The sequence below is a fragment of the Pteropus medius genome, unplaced genomic scaffold (genome assembly GCF_902729225.1).
Source record: "Pteropus medius unplaced genomic scaffold, Ma_sr-lr_union100, whole genome shotgun sequence".
Taxonomy (NCBI): domain Eukaryota; kingdom Metazoa; phylum Chordata; class Mammalia; order Chiroptera; family Pteropodidae; genus Pteropus; species Pteropus medius.
Genome location: NW_024349569.1, coordinates 525,295 through 542,286, shown reverse-complemented (window position 1 = coordinate 542,286; position 16,992 = coordinate 525,295). Strand labels below are relative to the sequence as shown.

Sequence of the window (16,992 nt, the reverse complement as noted above, 5' to 3'; positions counted from 1 at the left end):
TATCTTTAACTTTTCATAGTGATTATCCAATGTTAAAGCTGAAGGGAACATTAAAGAGCTCCTGTGTAACTCTCTTACTTTACAGATTACTAAGAAAAACAAATCCCAAAGGCTGTTTAGATGGCTTGCCTAAAGTCACATAGCTGGTTATTGGCACAGTTAGGACCAGATCCTAAGTCCACAGATTCCCTTCAATATAATTTCATTAAAACAAGCTGTGCTGCCCCTTTTCTATACAGCCTCCTACTCTGCATGTGTGGAGGTGGGATTGCCAAATATCATTACCTAATTTTAAATTAAACATATTTCATATGTGCTGTATATAAACCTACCTATAGAAATCCTCAACGTTTGCATAGTTTAATAAAACAAAAGGAAAAGAAGATAAGCTATATTCAGTATCTTGAAGATTTAGCCATTCCAAAACCAGATAATCCAAATGAGAAGCCATGAAGTCCTCTAAATGACTATATCCAAAAGTTGCAGAAACTTTCTCTAAAACCTGTACAAATCAAGAATAAGTCAAAGCTTCAAGAAAACATTGAAATAATATATTATTTAAATCTTTGTTAATATTTACTTACAGTATGATTTTAATTATTCATTTAACTTTTCTATACCTTGATTTACTCATCTATGAGATAGGGATAATAAAAGTACCCACTTTGGCAAGACTAAATAAGAAAAATGCATTTAATACACTTCGCACCGTGCCTGGCACATAAAAAAACCTTAATAAATGGTAAATGAATAAAAACAGGAAAATACATTGCAATTTTCAACATTTGATTATATTGCAAAGGACAATCTAAAGTAAAACAATCCTTCTTCTCAGTCCTAAATCCAAATGAGAAAAATCCAAACACTATATTCCACTTACAATAATTAAGTAGTATAATTGTATAATTTTTTTAAAAACGACTTCTTTTTTTAATCCTGAGAAATAAAAGATTTACATGCCTAAGACTGACTACCTGTGGGTTGGCCCAATATAAAGCTCCATGGAAACTATGCTGGTAGAATGCCAAATGGCATATAAGGCCAATCATCATGTTAAAATCTACAACGGAAAGGCTTGGAACTTCCCAAACCACGAATTCTGAGGTAGTGGAACAGGGCATGGATGCACACTCTATAACACTGTGCAGATGTAACTGCAAGGCTGGACCCTGGTCCTCCTTCCCTAATCATGCAATTTAAAAGCTTCATAATTCTAAAATTTGACTCCCAGCCCTGCTAGATCCTTATGTCCTGCCCCAGAACTCACCAGGGAAAATATGTGCTTTTTTCATGTGTTTCCCTCAATAAATGCTATTCCAGAGGGCCTGGTCTACATGATGACAGGTCATTCATCCTTGTTAGTTCAAAGAATGCCTTGTGAAATACTCTTAAATTGAATGCAAGAAATGACCCTGCATACAAATTAATACACTATTTAAAAAGTTACTACTTTCCAATATTCCAAATCTAAAAAATAAAACTGTCTCCAAGTCTTTTCATAAGTACTGCTTTAAAATTCTACTTTAAATTTTTAAATTATTTAGAACTTACCCAAAAAAGATTATAATAAAAAATATCCATCCACATGTACCTTTTTAATGAGGTGAGGTTCTAATCCATTTTCTTTCACGGACTTGCATAGGGCGAACAAAGCCTGTTTTTCACAGACAGGGCTAGAGTATAAAACCACTGCTATTGTCATCAGTAAAACAGCTTTTCTATTATAAATCTCATCCAAAAGTTCAGGATTCTCAGCTCTGTGGGACTTTAGAATTTTAAAAATAATGTAAATATTTAAACATTACAAATAAACCTATCAGTCTAAAAGCAAAGTACACCATGACATCTAAGCACTCAGTGAATAGTTTAAATCCTACAGATGGAGCTAAGAGTAGAGATTTTGAGAAAACATCAGTTTCTAGAGTGGGAAAAACTGCTTTTGATATTATGGAAAGAACTGCTAAAATTTTTAGTGAGATATAAAGTACTTTAAAGAAAAGAAGAAAGATATTGCAAGAAGGTGAGAGATTAAAAGTTATACCAACTATATCTCATGTTTATTATCACTATAATATATAGGTCTTTATACATTTTAAAATATCATATATATTACCAAAAGGAATAATAAAACCATGTAACTAAATAGCATGACATATACTTCTAGTTTAATCATCATTTATTATATCCCAACAGATGTGTATATTTTTTGATTACTTATACTTGACAGAAGTTTCTCTTCACATATAGAAAAACAAACTGGTACTCTCTGATTCTAGTTCTGTTTTTTGGTACAAGAAAAAGAAAGAACCTACTTCTTTTAAAAAATGGCAAGCATTGACATGTTTAAAAATAGCTATGAGGTTTCTACTAAGTCTACTTCTTCACCTATTCCTTATAAGAGACAGATCTATAGAATCTCTAACATTCTAGTTAAAAATCAACTTTTACTCAGCACCAACATGCTAACTGCCCTCTAAAATGTACAGATCAAATTCTTACCAACTTGTTCATGACAGTATGCTTCTATTAATGATGTCAAAGTCAGAATTTGCTTTTCTGAATAACTATTACAATGTTGATTCATACTGTGCTCTAAGATGTAAAACTTCTTAGATCTTTTTGTAAATGAATTGCTGTCAGGTCAATATTTTGCATTTCTGCACATGACAGGCTGATTTTAAAATGTATAATGTACATTATCTCTATTACTTTACACTCATCTTTCCATTCTATTGAAATCTTTTTCTAAATTCACATTCTTTCATACAACTATCCTTTTTAGTCTTGTGCTATCACAGATTACTCATATACTTTTTACAAAAAATTCAAGGCATAAATAAATGAATAAATTCTAACACTAAAATAAATCTTGCCATTTAAAAAAAAACAATTATTCTACAGAGAACTATGAAAATCATAAGGTCACTAAAGAACACTAAAATAATCTGATCTTACCTATTAGAACATTTTCAAAATCCATTTCTTCCTATTGTCACCTGTTCTGAATTAGATTTTATTTAGGTCTCATTAAAAAGCTTTTAATAAAAAAGGAAGGCATTTATACTCCCATAAAACCTCAGTAAATTGCTTTTCCCAGAAAAATGCTACATATAAGTTGAACCAAAGGAAACTGCCAATTCTTACCTGTAAATAAAGCAATTTCAATCAATTCATAAGTTGTTCTAGTCTAATCTTATACTGTAAACTATTAAATATAAACTATCAGGCCAAACATGGTAAAGTAATACAGTATGTTTATAAAAAGTACATAATATCAAATATGCATTACTAAATTTACCACTTCTCTCATTCCTTCCTGAGCTTTCAAGTATGCATTTTCAAAAGCTGTTTGTTGAAGCTTCAAAGGAAGTGCTTTCGATAATGTGGAAGAACTTGCTTGTTTCACATCCTGAAATAATCTTAAAAAAAAAACCAAAAAGTGAAATAATTTTTTATCTCAAACTACTTTCCAAAATATATTACAGGACAAAAATAAGTCACTCTGTGAGACATACTAACACACTAGATTTTCTTTCAAAAGACTAAGAAAATCTAGGCCCAATTAAAGTGGTTCAGATCCACTGCTTAATATTAGGGTCTTTACCATATACTCTATTTTCTCCTAGAACTACAAAGGGTCTCAAAAAATCTTTTAGCTTATTGCCAAACTTGAATAGCCCTAAACTCAAACTAGCCAGAAAAGAAACATTGCCAAACTATAAAGGGTCTCAAAAAATCTTTTAGCTTATTGCCAAACTTGAATAGCCCTAAACTCAAACTAGCCAGAAAAGAAAAATTGTCCTCTGGTCAAATGCCAATTAGAAGAAGCCAGACTCCTATGACAACGTGCTCTAATATTTAACCACTCTGAAAATTAATAGCTTAATGTCTTGATGTGCCATTAAAAAAATTTTTTTTATGTGATGGAGCACAGTTGGTGACTTCTGCAAAATATCCTAGCATATTTAAGGACAATTCTTTAATCAATTTTTTCCTTTATGCTTTTATAGTATCAAAACTTTTAAACTTTTTGGTGTTCCTCTGATTTCTCCAGTTTCTCATAAAATAACACAGTATTAAATATCTAACAAGTAAAAAAACTACAAAAAAAAAAACAACAACAAATGCTACGTTCATGCCATTCTTGAATTTACACATTTTTGAATCTTAAGAGATAGTTCAATGCCACCACTACACTGCTTTATTACATCCAACTTATGATCCTCTATAACCTCATCCTTTAAAAAAAAAATTTTTTTTGTTATAGTTGGCATACAAAAATACAAAATTACATTAGTTTCAGGTGTAACACATAGTGATTTGACATTTACATACCTTATGATGAGGTCACCACACTAAGTATAGTGACCATCTGTCACTATACAAAATTATTACAATATTATTGACTATATTTCCTGAGTTGTACACTACATCTCTGTGACTTATTTCTTTTATAAATGGAAGTTTATATCTCATTCTCCTTTACCTTTTTTCATCCATTTTCCCACCCCCTTCTCCTATGGTAACCATCAGTTTTTTCTGTTTCTGAGTCTAATCCCAGATCTTTAACTTCAGTATATATTTTCTATCTTTGAAGTAAAGTTCACATTCCTTAGCAATCCTTCCAATGCACTATGTTTTAACTGAAAAGAGTCCCAAACCTGAGGAATTAAGACACAATTCTGATTTATGAAAACATTACTATCAGCACATTCAAACTTTGAACACATTAGGTTATCTAACACATATGTCTGTATGACTGTTGGGGTAACTTCTTTACTGTGAACTTTAATTACTGGTTACTTGCATTTGAACAATAAAGTTACTCAAACGATTTCCAGCTTTGATGTTTTAAAAGTATAATTTTTTCAAATATTCATTGATTTTACAAATTATTAAACACCTACCACATACCAAGTATTGTTTTAGGTGCTAAATATACACCTAGTAATGAACAGAACAGACAAAAACCAATGACTTCTAGGAGCTTATATCCCAGGTAATGTTAAAATATTTCAAGTAGTAACAAATGCTATAGATAAAAATTAAGCAGAAGGATGCTTTATTTACAGGAAGAGCAAAGTGGGAAAAGTACAGGTAGGTTACAATTTAGAGCTTAAAAATCAATTTGATAACCTGATAAACATACAGTCTTTAAGGAATTAGTATTTGCTTCAGGACTCAAACATAAAACAGATCCCTATGATAGAAACATAAAACAGATCCCTATGACTGTATGTTTACTTGAATAAACAATTATAATAGGCACAATGTAAACTCATTTTACAAACTCATAATAAAATTATAGTAACATCCAAACATTCTACATCTCTCATAAACAGTACTAGATGCACTTCGTTCAATTCAATCACTTACTAGTTGTATGGTACTGAGCAAGTTACTTCCTCTCTCTAAACCAAAAAGTTTTCATTTATAAATTGGAGAAAATAATAGTATCTAAGTGATAGAGCTATCAGAATTAAGAGAAAACATAAATGCCAGGCAAAGAGTATATGCTCAAAAAGTGTTAGCTATTTTTTTTTTTATTTTTTCAATTCATTTTTAATTATAACTGACCTACAGTCTTAGCTATTTTTAATATCACAACTAGTAACCTATCACTGTGCTAGATATTGCATTGATATCTGCAACATTCCAGATACTTCATAAATACCTGACTCATTACCTATTGATTGATTCTGCAGCCAACATGCAAACTTGGTGATCATTATCAGCAAGAAATTGTGGAAAAACTTCATTTACAGGAAAGTCTTTTCCCATTACACTAAGAACAGCCCATTTTGAATAAGGATCAGCCTATGGGAAAAGAACAACTAAGGTTAAATATGAAATGCTAAGAGAAAAATCATGCATTAACAACAGAAACAAAGGTGCTTTAAAAATTTATAAAGACCTAATATTTAACATGGAGTAACTCACCTCAAGCAAAGTTTTAAGGCATTTTACTAGTGCCATTCTTACAGAAAATGTGCACTTCCCCTCTTTTGTTAAGTGCCTGAAATAAAGTATTTCGATGTCAAATAATTATTCCAATAAAAGCAGTGAAAAATAAAGTACTGGACATTAGAATTATTTTGTTACTTCCAAAATTCTTTGCCATGCTACCTTTAATTCTCATTATGTAGCATATGCCAATATTCTTACCTTCCAAAAAATTCTGGCTACAAGATATGTTTGAAAAGAAGTTCATTTTAATGTGTATTATTAGCTTTATATCTTTATGCCTCATTTTGGGGCTATCATACTTCATCTAAACACGTTATAGTAAACTTAGTTTAAAGAGAAAAAATTTTTAAAGTTTTTGTTGTTATATCAAAGATTTTAAAAACCATATTCTACACTGATTCAGAAGTCCTTATCAGTCAAATGATATGAGGGCTCTAAATGACATACATGTGCCCCTCTATAAGTATCATGGTGTTACCTCACACTGTGACTATACACATGAAATAACCAGATAGTGACAAGGCCAATTTGTTCATTTTAGGAACATCAACAATTCAATTTAGATTTGTTGCACTTTGCTTTATTCACCACACATGTCAAACTATTAAGTGATTCAAAATTCACAGGTTAAGAAAGCCAGGCCTTAAGAAAAACACAGTTTAATTCTTCAAGCAATTAAGGAAGAAAACACAAATTACATTCTACTACTGTTAAAAGATGTATAGAGTTACATTTAAGGGTAACTATATACTGCATGTATATAGTTACATGCAGAAATGGAAAGTTTACATCTGTATCAGAAATTGCAAAAGAAAAATAAGAACCCCATAGTCTGTACCTACCAAAATGCTCCAATCACTGTTAGAAACTGTCCTTGAGCATCTTTTGTGTTCTCAGCATCTATATTGCCCTGACATAGGTTCGTCACTATATGAAGGACATGGTTTAAAATTGTTTTACAAACATCTTGGTCACGGCGATACAAAGAACACACATTGCTATGGTGGAAAAAGTTTAACTTAATAAGTATAACAAAATACATCTGTTAGTTTATAAATTTAAAGTGAACATAACATGGCTTTAATTTCTTACGATAGTGGTTTTAGAAGTTCAGCAACATCTTCCATTGGCAAAGGATATTCTTCTCTAGGAAGCTCCTTTAAAAGCACTAGATACTAAAATAGGAAGAAAAAAAATCAGCTTTTATTTTTCATGTCATTTACTTAAATATATACGTAACCATAAATTCATATATAGACACATGCGTGTGTACACATGCACCCACACAAGCAGTAAATTTTTTAAACAGGCAGCATAGTAAAAAAAAAAAAGGGGGGGGGTTAGGATTTAAAGTCAAACAGAGTTAGATTCAAATCCCAATACCACATCCTATTGTGTGGTAAAAAACTTGCCTTCTCGTCTGAGCCTTTGTACTTTCACCTGTAAAATGGGGATATGGCACTTACCTGGCCAGATTACTGTGAGGATTAAAAGAAATAACTGTAAAGGACTAGCAATTATTGTAAGAATTCAATAAATGCTAGTTGCTACCACTGTTGGGGTTAAGAGCCTGAGCAAAAATCTGAAACTACATTGTTTCCACTCTTCCAAAATAATGCTGGGGGATAGGACTTGACTGTTTAAAAGCTACTAACAAATTGTAGAAAGCAGAGATAATCATAGGCAGGGAAGAAGTCAAATACCCTGACCTATCTTTCTATAAAGCAACCTGGTAAGACTCTCTATGGCACTATGACTATTTCTGAGAGTTGGTAAATAATTTTCTGGCTGTAGTAAGAAATCAGACTTTTTTCCCTATCATCTATGCGTAAAAAAAAGTTTCTTACTCCTCGGATATTATAAAAGAACATTAAATTGGATATTTTAAATATTTGACATAAAAGTCATGGTTGTGATGTTACTGAGTGTCTTGAAGTGCCTTTAAACAGCAAAACCTTAAGAAAAGCATACAGCCCTCCCTACTGGTCAGGACTGGAGACTTGATTAGTGTTTGCCAGGGTTGAAACCAGGGGATCAAACAAGACTCAACCAAGCATGTTTGCTGGAGCCAGGGGCTCAACCATCATGTTCGCCACAGCTAGAACATGACCAGGGATTCTACCAGGAATTCAACCTTTATGTTTCTAAGAAGTTCTAATTAAGGAATCACCTGGCATGTTTCCCAAAGCTGGGAAAATCACCTGGCATATTTACCAATTTGCTGAGACTAGAGAAATGACCATGGATTCACCCAGCATACTCGCTGGGCCAGGGTCTCTCCACACATGGTCACCAGTACTAAGGCTAAGGGATGGCCCACATGGTCAGCAGAGTAGTTATATATATAAGAATATTGGGTAAACAAGCAAATGTATTGAGGTTCAGTGGAAAGCCTAGTTTCTTATTGATGGAAAAGGGAGCTATAAATACAGAGAAATAAACAAATCCTATGATTAATTTATTGGAATTGGAGATATCAATCAGTAGATGGATAGATTGATGTGGTGTAGGGCAGGAGAGGGATTACTTTTGTAATATTCTCACCAAAGTCTAAATCTAAATATAATCATGAGGAAACATGAGAAAAACTCAAAGTAAAGAATTCTACAGAACAAGTAGCTATACTATTAAAAAATATGAAAGTCATGAAAGATAAGACTAAGGAACAGTATCAGACTGAAAGAGACTGAACGGACCTGAAAGCGACTGAACGGACCTGAAAGCTAAATGCAGTAATAGTGTTATATTCCAGATGATTATACTGTTGTTATACAGGGAAGTATCATTGTTTTTATGACATATACACTGATGTATAAGGGGCATCACATCTGCAACTTAATCTTAAAATGATTCAGAAAGAGATGTGTATGTGCGCGCGCACATGTGTGTGTGTAGAGAGAATACTAAGGCAAATGTGGTAAAATGTTAACAGTAGAAGCTTATGAAGGGAATATGAAGTTCTTATAGTACTGTAACTTTGTTATCACTTTGAAATTACAATAAAAAATTTAAAGAAAGTAAACTAAGGTCAAGGCGAGATTCAAACTTCAACTGCTACATTATTTAAGCACTATTTTTACATTCAGGAGCTGTGCTTCTTAGCCTAGTTTAAAATAATTTATAATAATTAATGATACTCGAGTATAATAAATCTATCCAAAGTCCAAGTTTTAATATTTCAGTATCCTCTTAAATTTTTTTCACAGCACATAAAAGAAGTGTATTTTATAACTAGTCTCAGATTCGTTTCTCAAGGAAGTGATTTCAAGTCTTCAAAGGTACTATGTGATTCTCACGTCAGCCCACTTCATTTAACAGCAATACCACACAGAACTGAAGAGCTTTTTCATTTCACTTAACTCACCATGTGTAGGTGTAGCGGTTTAGTAGGGTCTAGCATGCTAGAATCAATTAACATTAACAATTTCCTCCGAATATCAGCTGCTCTAAATGACACAGTATTGGTAAGAGCCGTAGTTACACACATGCACAGGAACCTGACCATATCCAAAAGAAGTAGATCTTGCTTTGACAGATGTTCTTCAGCTAAAGGACTCATGGCCCCTAAAAGGAAAAAGCACTTGGTAAACTAAACAACCACATATGTTGACACTCAAATGTCTTCCCCTCTACCAAAAAAAAAAAAAAAAAAGCATATGGAAAACAAAATTACAGTGAAATTGGTTACACACTGAAAGCCTCAAAATTCTTCATAAAAGGTTACTGAAGGAATCTGTCATCAATAATCTATTTTTAAAAAGCTGTATAAACAAACATTACTGTAATACTGTTAATTATGGGGAAATAGAAACTTAAATTTCTGACTGTAATGAATGGTCAAGTAAATTATGGTATATATGTTAATTGGGATATTATGAGGCCGTTACTGAGTATGATTATCAATATTAGTAGCTAAATGAAAAAAATGCTTATAAGTTAACATTTGAAGAAAACAAGGTATTGGAAGTCATTTGAATGTTGATGCTGATTACAATTTTCAAAGGGTCTGTAAAGAAATGACAGGAAAAAGGCTAAAAGTGATGGCATTATGGGTGCTTTTTTTACTCTTCTGTTTTCTATTTTCCAAATAATCTATCATATGATTTTCTTTAGTAATTATTTAAAATTTTCTCTATATAGAATAGGAAACTAATAAATTTAAACAATCAAAGAATCTAATGTAGAAAGGAACAATCCTAATAGACTATACTAAAAGGAAATAAAATGAGCATAAAATTGGTATGTATGAGGCCTTTTGTGATGTCAAATCAACACAAAGAGGTAAAAGAAATCCCAAACAGTAAATTTGTATTTACCGATAGTAAGCTGGCTCTCTCCAGATTCATTTGCATCACTAACACTACTAGCAGGGAAATCACTACATACACTCATGGATAACTGATTCTCCATCTCCATTAGATTTTCATTAGTGTTATCTTCCATTGATTCTACTTCTTTATAGTCAAGTGGCTTTTTGATAAAAGATGACTTCAAAGAAAAGAAAAATGTTTTTTCAGGTTGACTTCTTTCAGAAGCATGCTGTCATTAAAACTCACCTAATCAAACAATTTAAGGTTCATGTGTTATGAACACTGCAGTATTATTTCTATTAAATGCCCACTAACAGAATAATATGCAATCTGAACAAATAATTTCTCATACTTATTTTATACTACCTAAAATTGGTAAGAGTCTAGGGAAAATTATACATTGGTATGACTATTTTAGAGGACAATGATTGTAGCCAGTAAAAGTAAAATTCACATTCCTTCTGAAAAAGTAATTCCATTTCTAGAGTTTATCCTAAATCTTTCATAAGCACAAATACAAGTAGACAAAAGTGCAAGAAACTTTAACACAGAATTCTTTGTGACCGTAAAGAAAAAAAAACTACTTAAAATGTTAATTAAGACCTGATGGGCTAAAAATACATATGCTACTGCTAAAAAAAAAAAAAAAAAAAAGTCAGGTATAACACAATGTAGCAACATGGAAAAATTATCAAGATTTATTATTAAATGAAAATAAATTAAGGAATTTTTTTTTCACTCATTAGATATTTGAGTATCTTCTAAGTGTGCCATGTACTGTTCCAGACAAAAAAGTATGTATGGAAAAAGCTCGTTTGTGTGGAAGAAATATAAATGCCACAATGAGAATATGTTCCCCGTCTGGCAAGGTTTTTGTTATTTTTAAGGATAGAGAATTATTTTGAATTTTGATATAGTGTCGCACAGAAATAGGTATGAGCCTGGATGATTAATATCTAATAATTCAGTCTATTTTATTTATTGAGAAACTAAAAGCCAAGCACTATGCTAGGTAATGATATTAAAAAGCAATCAATAATATCCTCCCCCTCAACCAAGTAATTTTAATATCCACATTTAAAAAACATAAGATGCCATATATTAGATGTATCCTTATTTAAGAGAGGTTTCAATGGAAAAAAAAAAGCATCTTATAATCAATAAAATACAGTATTAAAACAGGAAGCATACTTACTAAACTTCTACAAATATCTGCAATATCATTCACTAGCTTTGATGTTAACAATCGTAGGAAAAAGCCAGATGCAATTTTGTTTGGATTGTGCTGTAATTAAGGCAAACAAAAAAAACATGCAAACAAAGAAAAACAAAAATTTTTCTTGGCAGATAATATTTTCTCTATCTTGAATGAACTGTAGATTTTCCTTTATACTGGAAATTATCATAAGAAGCATGGATAAAAAGTTTACTACTGGGGCTAAGATATAAATTACTTCAAAAATACTAATCTCTTTTCTTAGACTAATAATAACTATAGCACATATCTTTCATTGTACATAAATGACATTAAAGTAAAATACCAGCTAATGATCGTACACATAAGCAATAATTGTAACTTATTCTTCCTCTTCTCTCCTTCCCCACTTGTAATAAAACATAAAAAAACACATTACAAAACCAAAAATACATGCTGATAATATTAATGTATGGCCATGTACTTAATATTAGATTCCAAAAATGTATCCAATTATTATCCACACTCTGGCCTGGCTTAGGTACCTGTCAGGCCCACTCTAAATCAAAACAAAGACTACACACAGCAGCACTCTTTCTACCAAATTTTATGTAAGACTCTCTGGACAAAAGGAGTAATGTTATGTGCCAGAATTGTTTATCTTTGTGGTGCTCACTAGCCCTGGTATCGTGGTATGCACATCACATAGCTAGCAGTCAACAAATTTTTATTAAATGAAAATATCCTGGCAATAAAAGAGTCACCTCTATAGTAAGTACTTAAAAATGGGAAGATCATCTCAGAAACCTTCCTGAAATGATGAAATTAGTTTAATGAGGAATTCAGAGTACCTATTACTTTATTCCTCTGGATACTACTCTTTATTTACCAATTTAATTTTAAATCAGTGTATAAACTTATGAATGGACCAAAAAAGAAAAAAATAACACCAACCAGTTACCAACCCCTCAGTTAGGCTATACTGTCAAGTAGAGAGAACATCTTACCTTGGTACAGTTACATAAGCACCTTGTACATAGATGCATCATATCTCTCAAGGAAACAATTCTAGATTCCTCATTTGTCTTATTTTTAAACAGAGTGATACTTTCTCCTGCACACTGCATTAGAGACTATTAAAAATAAAAGAAGGAAAAATCCAAATTCTGGTTAAAATTATAGTTTAGTTATTCCTTTTTAAAGTTTTACTTAATGGGAAAATTAAGTGCTTCAAGAAGTTATACTTGGTTTATAGTATAATTAAAAATTATAAACAATTTTTCTAAATGACAAATCTTATACCTTGTTCTTATAAATCATACAACTGACAGAGTAGTACCCAGAGATGAAATAAGTTTCATGCTGTGGACCTACCTGATTAACACTCACAGTTATGGATTATTTAGGATAATTGATCATAGGAAAAACTTTTAAAAGTACAGATAAAAAACAATATTTTTGTTAATGAGATTAAATTTTAATGTGATATTATTTCAATTACTATATTTATAGTTGGCTTAAAATAATTTCAAATGTTAAAGACACATAGTATCATTTCTTATCAGATTGCATAAATGAAAGGGTTAACCTACATAAAATTTATGTTTTCCAAATAAATACACCAATTTTCCCATGAATATATTTCCTTCAACTTAATCCAGAATTTTATTTGCATAAATTCTCCTACCTTAGCTTTCTGGAATAATTCTGATTTATATGCTTCCTCTTCAGTTATGACACCCACGAAACAATAGCAACCAAGAACACCCACCAAAAGACTTGAACACCGAACAAGCGTTCCTGTATTTGTAGTCTTAAAGTAAAACACAAATAAATATATATAGTTCATAAATAATTTTGAGTACTCTATGATTATCTCATATAAGAACAAACTTTATGTATATATTAAGAAATAAAAGTTCAATTAATTGAATTAATAGTGGCATAATTCCAATCATCTCTAAAAAGCATTTAAGAGATCTCTGCATTAAAAATGATCTACTTTTTGACCCAGTAATTCCACTTCTAGGTATTTTCCAAAGAAAATCAAAATACTAATTCATAACAATCTATGCATTCCTATGATCAATCCAGTGCTATCCACAACAGCCAAGATATGGAAGCAACCTAAACGCCTATCAACAGACGACTGAATAAAAAAGTCATGGTTCACATATACGATGGAATATTACTCAGCCATGAAAAAAAAAAATGAAGTCCTAACCCGTGCAACAACATGGATGGACCTAGAGGTTATTATGCTGAGCAAAATATGTCAGAAAAAGACAAATACCATATGGATTTGCTTATATATCGAATCTAAGGGAACAAAATTAACAAACTAATCAAAAAACAGACTCACAAATACAGGGGACAATCTGGTGACTGCCAAAGGGGAGGGGAGTTGGGGGGCTTGGACAAAGGGGTGAAGGGCTAAAGAAGTACAAATTAGTAATTGAGATATGGTCTTGAGGATGAGAACCACGACATAGGGAATATAGTCAGCAGTAATGTAATGGCTAGGTGTAGAGCTAGAGGAGTGACAGGGTAATCATAAATGTCTAACCAATGTACTGTATACTTGAAACTAATAATAAAATGCTTTAAAAAAATTAAATTCCATATGTGAAGTCAACATGAACCATGATCCTAATTCCAAAATAAATCGTTTAAAATTGAAAAAAAAAAAAAAAGAGAGAGAGAGAGAAGGATCTGCAGAGTTGTGATAACCAGAATTCTCAGGAAAAATAGAAGTTATCTCCTAATGGCTAAGATCTCTCCTCTTAAAGTGGCACAGTGTACTGCACACCTGGCCCTTAACTATTTGAGATAAGAAGGAAAAATATGATAGGCAAATAAGTGTCTTAGAACATAAACAGAAATTAGATTCATACTGAGACATTAAAATGACATTTTGAGCTTCTAAAGAACAAGAACCTTGATTTATTCAGCTTTTTAGACTCCATGGACAAGCACAAATATTTTTCAAAGTAGATACTGCTTTAGCCAATTTTATAGAATTATGTAAGAATTTGCAAAGACTACCCAGAAAAATAAGATTTTTGGATTTTTTGATCCTATATTGTAGGTAATGGCATTTTAGGGGAAAACACAGAAGTCCGTGTTATTTTGTAATGGAAGTTGTTACAACTGTGATCCAGAAGAATGTCAGAATTGAGGGTAAGGCAGATAGATGAAATAGGCACACTGCCCCTTCTCTGGCTCTTTAGCTCACTATCTCTAAATACTGAATTCACTCATTTGAGTAGCTTTTAGGTTTTATTTTATTCAACAAATATTTTATCATCTACCATGTAACAAGGCATCATGGCAGATATAAAGATTAAAAAAATATGTCCTTTAAGGAGCTTATAACATGATATAAGAAACATTTGTATATAAAACATATACACAAATTATGGTACAAAGAAAATGCTGTCATTTAAAAACAGAAATATTAAGTACTATAAAAATTAAAAGATGAATTATTATGGCTGAGGTTATCTAAGAAAGGCTTTAGCAAGGATTTTGACATGTGGATGATTCGAACATATAGAAATGGGTAGAAAACATGGGAGTTTTGGCAAGACAATAGCACACATGAAGAGAATTTTAAGAGGACAACGGAAGTGATATGAGAAATTACTACATGACTTCTAAAATATGGGTGACTGCTAGTTCATTTATTACAATAAACACTTCTGCCTCTTCGAGCACCACCAAAATCTATTAGATCAGTTTCAATTATGTCCTTTTATTGTAACATCTCCCACCACTTAATGCGAAGTTCTTTTCATCAAATAATTGCTATGCTCAAAACCATTATCATTCCCCATTAACTCGCCTAAAGAATTCTACTTCTTTAGTGTCTACCAGAATCTTGGTACATTGAAAATACCAAATTATTCATCAGTTTTCCTTTTTTCCTGTTTTCTCAACATGCAGACATGTACTGTCACTATGCTTTTAAAGGAAGTTTCTCACCACTCTTAGTGCCTTTCCTGTTCATTTCTTCTTCCTAACAGTCTACCAAAGTGGAATCAAATACAGGCTTTAATATTTTTTTGAAAATCTCACCTCATACGAGTAGTTATTTAGAAGCTGTTCTGACAACCCCAGAAGATAGCGATCCAGTGATTCCTTGAGATTTTGGTGGACAGAAAAGCATATACTGGATTGGTGCTTTTCTAAAACACAGTCTTTCGCAACGGTTAAAAAATCCATCTTGTCAAAAGTTGTCCGAAGAAATAATTCTTCAACTGCTGAGAATGAAGGCTCTTCTTTATCTTTTTGGTGTTGTTCACTTCAAGAAAGTAAGATCTTTAAGTTATAATCAAACTACCTTATACTTTACCTTCATACAGCACCAATATATTACAAATGAAAACATTAACTCAGAGTCTACATTATTCAAAGACTGCTTATACAATTAATTATTCTTTTAAATGCTTCTCTTCTTTGGACTTTGGTACGTACTTGTATCAAATTTCGTTATTCAGTAGCAAATTTTACTAATAGATGGACAAAAGAAATATAAGTTATGATCTCAAAAATAAATCCCCCCCTAAAGTATTAAAAAGAACACCATAACACCAGGTATAAACCTGAAGAATAACATTATCTAAAAACATTTCCCTTTTCAATCTCTGATTTCTCCAACATGTAGAATTTCTTTCATCTTATGCCCTCTTGAAGGAGATTCTTCATGCCAATCTTCATGCCAATGCGTCATCTTCAGTCACAGTAATAAACATGCCAATGCGTCATCTTCAGTCACAGTAATAAACATAACCCTTTGAGTCAATCAACTAAAATGAGGTTTTTGGATTCATTTTTGTTTTCCGTTTCCTCGATTATCATTAGTTTTTAAAGCTAACAAAATCAGATTTTAATTGACATATAAAAATGAGTCATACCTTTAAGGAACTCGTTTCACATAATTTTTTTGTTCTTAATTTCCCATCGTAACCATTCTACTTCTTCCATTAGCAAATGTCACATGTCACACTATAAAGCATTAAAAAATAATAAACTAGATCTAAAATTACAGCAAATAAATTGCAAACACTGAATTAAAAGAAACTTTTCCCTGGCTAACAGTTGTGATTTTTTTTTAACTTGACCAATTTAGTTCATAATTTTTAAGATGTAGTTACTATTCTGCTAAAATTATTTATCTTTGCAATTAAAGCTATATCTTAACAGAACTCTGTTAGACAACATACCATTCTGGCACACTCTGGAAAAAATTCATTGCATCTTTACAGTTTTTCATAGTGAGACTCACAAGGATTTTCTCCAGTACAAGATGAGGAAAATCACTGTAAAGCAAATTAAAAACCTTTACTTAGAAGACCAAAAGTCATCTAAAGTAGTCTTTAAATTAAACATCCATGTTTGGCTTTAATACTGACCTCTAAAATTTGCATTCAAAATTAAAATTGCTTTCATCTATAAGGAATTTTTTAACATCTGAAAGAATTATTTAGAGTGCATACATTTTTTTGTTACTATTGTTCT

At 31.6% G+C, this 16,992-nt stretch overlaps 1 protein-coding gene across 7 annotated transcripts in view; it reads right to left on the bottom strand.

Annotated features, from left to right (window-relative positions):
* Positions 1–16,992, bottom strand: part of ATM (ATM serine/threonine kinase) — a 125,271-nt gene that overhangs the window by 85,373 nt on the left and 22,906 nt on the right. For 5 of the 7 annotated variants that reach the window (XM_039883165.1, XM_039883162.1, XM_039883166.1 and 2 more), the window contains 14 exons: positions 16,698–16,793; positions 15,550–15,775; positions 13,160–13,285; positions 12,480–12,605; positions 11,473–11,562; positions 10,284–10,455; positions 9,332–9,531; positions 7,060–7,142; positions 6,810–6,965; positions 5,941–6,016; positions 5,687–5,817; positions 3,299–3,419; positions 1,592–1,765; positions 333–502 (listed from right to left, as the gene is read on the bottom strand). In XM_039883165.1, the coding sequence (XP_039739099.1) occupies positions 333–502; positions 1,592–1,765; positions 3,299–3,419; positions 5,687–5,817; positions 5,941–6,016; positions 6,810–6,965; positions 7,060–7,142; positions 9,332–9,531; positions 10,284–10,455; positions 11,473–11,562; positions 12,480–12,605; positions 13,160–13,285; positions 15,550–15,775; positions 16,698–16,793 (1,947 nt within the window). Of the gene's footprint in view, positions 1–332; positions 503–1,591; positions 1,766–3,298; positions 3,420–5,686; positions 5,818–5,940; positions 6,017–6,809; positions 6,966–7,059; positions 7,143–9,331; positions 9,532–10,283; positions 10,456–11,472; positions 11,563–12,479; positions 12,606–13,159; positions 13,286–15,549; positions 15,776–16,388; positions 16,480–16,697; positions 16,794–16,992 lie in introns of those variants that run through there. The other 2 variants (XM_039883167.1, XR_005657342.1) reach the window with 2 other exon arrangements.